We start from the raw sequence: 8,246 nt of genomic DNA, 5'->3' as shown, positions 1-8,246 counted from the left end.
AAAATTGAAAGTAGACCTTCAAATAACCTTGAAAATGAAGGTCAAGGTCATTGTCAAGGTCATAGTTCAATCAGCCCTTTCATATCCAACAATTTTTGTTTTAAACATTTTTTTATTTAATCGCGATGTTTCGAGTTATTTGGCTGTCTAAGTTAAAATAGGTCACCCCGTATATATATATGAATAAATTTAAAAAACTCTAAATTATTATACATAGTAAACTTTAACAATATTACAAATATTACAAAATTACAAATATTTAACCTTAATTATATTTTGCAACTGTATAGAAAAAATTCACAAATTACAATAGTGCAAAAATCTCCATTACCAGTGCTAGCATGATATAATGAAGATTTCCTGTGGTGTGGAAGTGTTGATCCTCTAAGGTGAGTTGGTAACAGTCGCGATGGTAGGTAAGCCCTATTCATCCTAGCTTCTACTTCCATTACCAATTCCGGATTTATAACTACATGCATATTACCAACCAAGGAGAGCACGGAAGTGCAGCGGACACAAAAAAACATGCAAAATCAAAAACAAAATTCAATAAAATATAAATAATGTGCAAATACTAAAAAATAAGGCTTAAAATATAATAGGGGCAATATAAAAATACGAAGCTTAATCAAATCACTATAATACCTATGTATGCATGTGTGTGCTAGCGCGTGCGTATGTGTTACCTTTAATATATTGAATTGCTTTTTATGCACAGGCTGAAACTCAATATAATTTTGACGAGTTCAGTGTTTATATCATACCAAATACTCTCATTATATCGAAATAAAAGTAAATTTTTAGCCAAATTAAATAAAATTTTTTAATTAAATAAATTAAATAACATTTTTTTTTAACCATTTAAATTCGATCTTTTCTTTAAAAAATATAGTTTTTCACACACACGTATAATAGTATCTTATGGCGAACTCGATTGGAAGCACTAGTACGCACTGGTGTATATTAAAGTCGTTGTACACTGATTTAATTTAAATATAAAAATAAAATGTATTAAGTATTTCACGATTTAATCGATTTCTATATTTATTTATAAACATATCTTTATGTTATTTTGTGTAACACGGCTTTAATGTGCACCAGTACAAACTGAGTGCGTCCAATCAAATTCGCTATTAGAGTTTATCATTAAATATTTTTCTAAATAACTTTTCAGTTATACTTTTATAAGTTCACACTTGACATCAAGAACATAATTTTTTCATTAACTTTTCTTTTTAAAGTACAGATTGTAAAAAGTTATTTTACTATTCTTAGTTGATATATATGATTCAGGAACTATTAGATAATAATTCTATATTTTTGTTGAAGAAACTATTGCATTTTTTTTACTCAAAGAATTTATTATTAACTCAAAACTCAAATTTTAGCTGTTTTTATGTAGAATCGAATGTCACACAGTGATTTTTGATCTTTAAAATGACTATCATGGCAGGATCCTTAATGGGCTATTGTTAAAGATTTTTTTTAAACAAATTTCAATTACCGAAGCACAGTAAAATAAAAAATTTTTGTATTTCCGTAGATTAAAGTCTTTGGTCGCTGAATACAAATCCGCAATCATAATTGTGAAATTCACAATGATAAACCCAATATGGCGGCCAAAGAACGATCATAAAAAATGTCTGTTTTTCAGTCCTCGATTTTGAAATCAAATTTTATGCCAAGTTATAGCTTATGATGAGACATTAATTACAAACAAGTTTTAAGTTGAGCATGCGATTGGTTTTCGAAATATATCCAATGCATTTTTTTTACGGTCCGCCGGATCACAGCCGAAAATAAAATATATTTTATTATTTTATCTAAACTATCAAAATAATAACATTATGCGATTCGCAAACCTTGGTCATTTTGAAAATAATACAATGTTTACTTATTTCGGTGTCCATTCATTTTCCTAAATATTACACACAAGCCTTGTTGAGTAGATTTCAAGCATTTATTTTAAAACTATGGTTATATTTAAAAACACTGCCCGAGTGTCTCTGTGTATCATTTTATGCTTGTTCACCGAATATTAATCAAAATAATACTCGAATATTATTTTTATTAAGAATATTCAAAAAAGGCATGCATTGTTTTTCGATTGTTGTAATGGATAAATGCGCTACACGCATAAACTCGTTCGCAGTATCTGATTAGGTAAACGCTAACATGCGCCCACAGTGTTCACAGTATGCAGTATGCTATTCACTGGACGTAAACATAATAGATTTATAACTTGGAAAGAAATTTTGAAAAAATTAAATCTCAGGATGGCTGCAAGTTCTAGTAACAAACGAAAGATTCATGATGAGAAAAGAGAATTTCATTTGAGTAAAAAATTATTCAAGACCAATATTTTGCAATTTTTAGTAATTAATATCTTGTTAACTATTGCGAAAATTGCAAAACGGTAGAGGACTTTTCGACATAGTTTAGTCCGCTCTACCTATAGTATTTTAGTAAAAAATTATTCAAGACCAATATTTTGCAATTTTTAGTAATTAATATCTTGTTAACTATTGCGAAAATTGCAAAACGGTAGAGGACTTTTCGACTCAGCTTAGTCCACTCTATCTACACAAAAGTGATTGGCAAAAAAGGTCGGGACACCCTGTATAATTTGAAAAGAAAAAAATATTAAATAATGTCGAAATGATGTAGATATAAAGCATTTTAACAATGAATATCAAGGATACAATAAATTTTGTATCTTTTTCTATACTTACATATATTTTTCATAAATTCTATATCATTTCGGTTAAAAACAGTTTTTTTACTGTAAGAAACCTGTTTTTTACTTTATTCTAAAGTAAAAAAAAACCAGTTTTTTATCTCTAGTAACATTAGATATTCTTTTTATTATATGTATTTAGCATATATTGTTTTTAAATTTTTTTAAAAAATCATACCTTGTATATCAAATAATAAAGTAAAAGAATTGAATTTTGTACATGTTTATATTTAATTTTATATTTTCTTAATTAGCATAATTTTTTCACATCCGTATTTCATACTTCTATAAATAAATATGTTCAAAACAATACAAGAGAAACACAGTTTTAAGTGATATAAAATTGTATATAATATTATTTCAATTGTAAATCTCTTTTACTTACATATTATTTTTTATATGTTATAAAATACAAAATGACACAAAATTTTTTTCAATTTTTTATAATAATCTTATCGTATATTTAAATAAAAAAATTTTTTTTGCAAAGTTATTGTGTACGATATTACTACTTCTAATTATAATTATCAATATAGCACAGAATTTATAAGACGTTCATAAAATATTCTAAAAATATTTATAGAACGTTCATAGATGTTCTATAGACGTTGCGTGTTATCTAAGTAATATTATCAATCATAAATCATCATTCGGAATAACTGTATTATTATCTACAGTTTCAATGTGCTATCACATATTTTCTCAGCAACTCTGATATACGATAAAAGCATTTATAAAGAAAAATGGATAACAAAAACAACGAACAATAACAGAAAAAGCACAGCTTGAAACATAGTGCTAATTTTGAACAACGTATAAATATTAAAGAATACTACAAGCCATACAGTCATAATTATATATAATTGTTGGAAAGAAAAAACTCAACACATTATTCAATTTTTAACTACATCATACCTGGTCGCTGCATAACAGTGCTAAGGCCACTTCTTCTTCTTCTATCACTATTTCCACTATTATTACCACTGTTGTTATTACTCCCGTCTCCAGTCGCAGTACTGACAGCAACATTTAATGATTGAGCACATGGTACTAATCCTGAACTACCACTCTGTAACTATTTGCGTATTTTTATTAAAAATTTTGAACTTGTATGTTAATATAGAATATACTTTACATAACATGATTTGATAGTAGACAAAGACTAATACAAAATAATATAACACAGAGTTCTAAAATAATCTCATGCAGAGTATTAAGAAATTCTTGGTATCAAATGAAGTAACTTTTTGTCAAAATTCCGTTTAAATGAAATAATTAAAAAGTATGTAAAATTGCCTAAATAGCGTATAAATATATTAAGGGGGTATACTCATTGTCAGAAATTTCAAAAAATTGATTTTTTTTAAATCACATTTTCTTAAAGTATATAATGTTAGAAATATTCCCTGAAAATTTCAAGTTAATCCGCTGTATTTTTTACGGAGATATATGATTTTGAGTATACGTCTGTCGGAACGCTCCTATTATATTCTGGCATCAAAAATAGGGTGTTTCATTTAAAAAAATCGATTTGATCTTGACCTGATCTTGGGGATGTTACCCAAGGTCAAATTAATAAGATCTATAAATAGATCTTTTTATACCTTACAACTTTTATCTGAAACATTTCTTTGAAAAACGTCATCCTCTCGAGTAAATCCTGGATCCCGACCTTTTTTGAACACCCTGTATATAAATTATAAACAACGCGAATTAGGTTATTTTTCCATCTTAGTAAAAATTGTATTACATAAGTTTCATTATGTATAAAATCTAAACGTACCATTTTTTTTAATTTTAGAAGAGATTTAAAATTTATTAATTGAATAGGAGACTCATTTATTACAAAAGAATTTTTTATCAATGCCACTAAAAGAATAACTTGAAAATAAAATAATTAGACAACACATAATAATGTTCTATATAAGCTCTTGCAATGTTTTAAAAATATTAAAACTTTGACAATGAAAGATAATATAGGCTCCTTCTATTTAACGAACTAACAAATATGAAATAAGAGTTAGAAATCGGCACTGTTATTTGTGCGCTATAAATTGTAAAACCTTATTAGTTTATCTAATAGTCATTTACTGAGCTTCAATATCATTATATAATAAAACAGAATATAAAAGATCAATACCATCGAATAATAAACACGTACGTTTCGGCTATTTTCTAACCTTCTTCAGCGCATATAAAACCTTTTGTTACCGTTTAAAGTTTTGCAAACTACATTCTTTCGTCAACACGCTGTCCTATAGCTAAAACTACACACTCCTAGCGGAGAAATCTTTATCTCACGACTAATTAGAAAATTGGATTTTTATTCTTTATTCTCAATTTAGTCCTTAAAATGGTTATTTATTCTTTATTCTCAATTTAGTCCTTAAAATAATATAATATTAAGTAAATAAATTGTACTAGGATAAAAATTAAATAGAATAATCAACCTGAGGTAACATAAGCGAATGTGTATTCAGTAAAGAACATTGCATTTCACATGTTTAACTTCAAATATAAAATGGCCGATGAACAGGATTCCAATCTGACGGTTACATGTTAGCGAATAACAATAAAATAAAGGCAGCTTAGAATTTAAGACAAAACGATCAAAATCGAATCTACATATATAAGACATATAAACAATCATAAACTACCTAGGTAACATTGATATGCTTAATTAAGTAATTCGATGTATTTAAATTAATTCCATTTTTTACCGTTTAATGTAGATCATTTCTGTAATTAAGCGTTTTGTGTAATTTTCCTCAATATTTAAGATTTCAAAATTCAACAATAAAAAATAGAAGTAATGACCGTAACGGTCCATGACGCACCTTGTAATCAGTAACTACAGAATGCGTGGTTGTCTTTCACCTTAATAATTGTAATTGCATAGCAAAAGTGTTCTTCTAAATTTTCTAGAGTTTCTAGTTTTTGTGAGAAACTTCTTAAACATCCTCATAGAAAATAGAATCAAATCCGTTTACCGACTATATAATAGAGCTACCTACCAATTTAAGAATTAGGAAACTTTATGTTGAGATAATGCCTCGCAAGCCTACTGCTATGAGGTGGTACTTCATCATACATCGGACATATAATGATAAATCTTCAAATATGTCCGATAAATTTTCTGTTAAAAAGTTAATATAAGTATCTCCTCTTATTCTATTCGGTCCACAATGTATGATCTAATAAATTAATCACCTATTATTGTAGCTCAAATATTTAATATCCATCGATCGTCGTTCTCGAAATACAAACGGACTTCCTTTGGTCCGATAATAAGTATGTATTACGTGTATTAAAAAGTCTTACACATACAAATAACCTAGCAAGAAAAAAACATTCTGAAACATTCCAGCAGCACTGCAGCAACGTTATAACATTGTTACAACGGCAATGTTTTTGGAATGTTTCAAAATGTCTCTTGATTACTGGGAAAAATTCATAGATAAATAAAATTTAATACAATATAATAGAGGTAATACATTTTACGTTATGCCTAACTTGCGTGTCTAGTATACTAATTGAACAACTTTAAATAGCAATCGTTTAAAAACTATCATTTAAACGGAATTTTGATAAACACAAAGTTTATTATTGTTTCGTGAAATACTAAGAATTTCCTGACATTTTGCACCGAATTTAAAACAATAAAATATAAATTATCTACTACAAGTATTATATCTCATTTCTTTATATATCTATTTTTATTTATACTAAATCTATTTTTATTGTTAAAATTATAATAATAAAGTTGTATTATTTAACGAAAAAAAATAAACTATTACAAAATTGGACTTTATTTTGACTGAAAAATTAAGGATTAAAATTGAGGTGTGTGTGGGTAGGTGAGTGGGTAGGTGTGTGTGTGCGCGCGCGCGCGCGCGAGCGAGTGTGTGTGTGGGTGTGTGCGTGCGTGCGTGTGCGCGCGCGCGCGCGCGTGTGTGTGTGTACATATACATATATATATATATATATACACGGTAGGCCATTTTAATCTTTCCACGTTGATAACTCGAAAAGGGTGCATTTTAGGGAAAAATGTTTCAGACAAAAGTTTTGTGACTTCGAAGAGGACATAGGATGGTATCATTGGTTTAACCTTGGGTGGCGTTGTCAAGGTCAGGACAAGGTCACTTTGAATTTTTTAAATGGAATCTCCAGTTTTTTATTGCATATTCTTATAGCTTACTTTGAGAGCTTTTCAAAACACTATAATAAAAAATTTTTTTATTAAATACTTTGCGAGCTTGAAAGTTACAGCACCGCCGGCATTAGCATTACGCAAGGTGTCCAACCGATGGCTAAAACCTCTTGAATGTTGTTCGGGATCATAAACTGGATAACATTTGTCAAGGTCAAGGTCATTAGAGGTTGTTCCTCTTATTTTCATTTTTACGTAGAAATAAATTTTTAGTGCAAAAATAAAAATAAGAGGTACAATCTCCAATGACCTTGATCTTGACAAATGTTATCCAGGTCATGATTCTGAACAACATTCAACAGCTTTTAGCCGTCGGCTGGACACCTTAGGTAAAGCTAATGCCGGCGGTGCTGTAACTTTCAAGCTGTATAACTCGTAAAGTACTTAAGGCCCCTGACTAGTCAACATGCAACTAGTCAAAATCAATCGGCGACCTGGCGAAATGTGGTAAAATCGGTAGCCACACATACAAGCACGAGCCCAAGTACATGTGCTTCGGCGCGCCAAAAGCAAGCACATGTACATGGGCTCGTGCTTGTGTGTGTGTTACAGCGCCTCGCCATGATAAATGGCTGAACTTCTAGGCGGAAAAATGACGTTTTGACGACGTATATGCTACAAGCTATTTCGTTATTTTTTGCTTGATTGTGAAAATGTGACGTGTCTCGTACTTATGAAAGTCCTAAAAATGGGCAGAAACTATAGATATCCTGGAATTTTATACGTAAAAGCATATATTTCATTCATTTCAATAACTGTTCAAACCGTGTGTTTCTGCCCGAAATTAGGTTCACTTTACCTGCCTTTTACGACTATTTACTGACTATTATAGTCAGACTAAGGGAGAAAAGAACAGTTTTTGCCCATTTTTACAAGTATTTTAAAGCAATCTCGTCATTTAGATTTATCCACATTGTCTTTATTTACAGATAGCTTGCAGCATAAATTAACATCATTCCTCGCTTCTGACATCGACTTTACGATAGCCACCGCGACTAGTTAGGAGCCTTAATAAAAAAATATTTTATTATCTGTTTTGAAACGCTCTCGAGGTAAGCTACAAGAATATACAATGAAAAATTGGGGATTTCATTTAAAAAATTCAAAGTGACCGTGATAACGCCATCCAAAGTCAAACCAATGATACCGTCTTATGTCCTCCTCGAAGTCACAAAATTTTTATCTGAAACATTTTTCCCGAAAATGCACCCTTTTCGAATTATCAGCATGGAAAGATTAAAATGGCCTACCCTGTATATATATATATACAGGGTGTTTGAAAATTATCGGCTAATC

The 8,246-nt window shown here is 29.5% G+C and overlaps 1 protein-coding gene across 3 annotated transcripts in view; it reads right to left on the bottom strand.

Moving 5' to 3' along the window:
- The window catches only part of LOC108770023 (serine/threonine-protein kinase SIK3), a 122,031-nt gene that overhangs the window by 33,543 nt on the left and 80,242 nt on the right, over window positions 1-8,246 (bottom strand). For 2 of the 3 annotated variants that reach the window (XM_018521311.1, XM_018521314.1), the window contains exons 9-10: window positions 3,653-3,812; window positions 332-469 (exon numbers count right to left, since the gene is read on the bottom strand). In XM_018521311.1, coding sequence (XP_018376813.1) covers window positions 332-469; window positions 3,653-3,812 — 298 coding nt within the window. The remainder of the gene's footprint in view (window positions 1-331; window positions 470-3,652; window positions 3,813-8,246) is intronic. The other variant, XM_018521313.1, reaches the window with a different exon arrangement.

Source organism: Trachymyrmex cornetzi, unplaced genomic scaffold (genome assembly GCF_001594075.2).
Source record: "Trachymyrmex cornetzi isolate Tcor2-1 unplaced genomic scaffold, Tcor1.1 scaffold983, whole genome shotgun sequence".
Lineage (NCBI taxonomy): Eukaryota > Metazoa > Arthropoda > Insecta > Hymenoptera > Formicidae > Trachymyrmex > Trachymyrmex cornetzi.
Note: the sequence above shows the minus strand (reverse complement) of the source record. Positions and strands in the feature narration are given on the sequence as shown.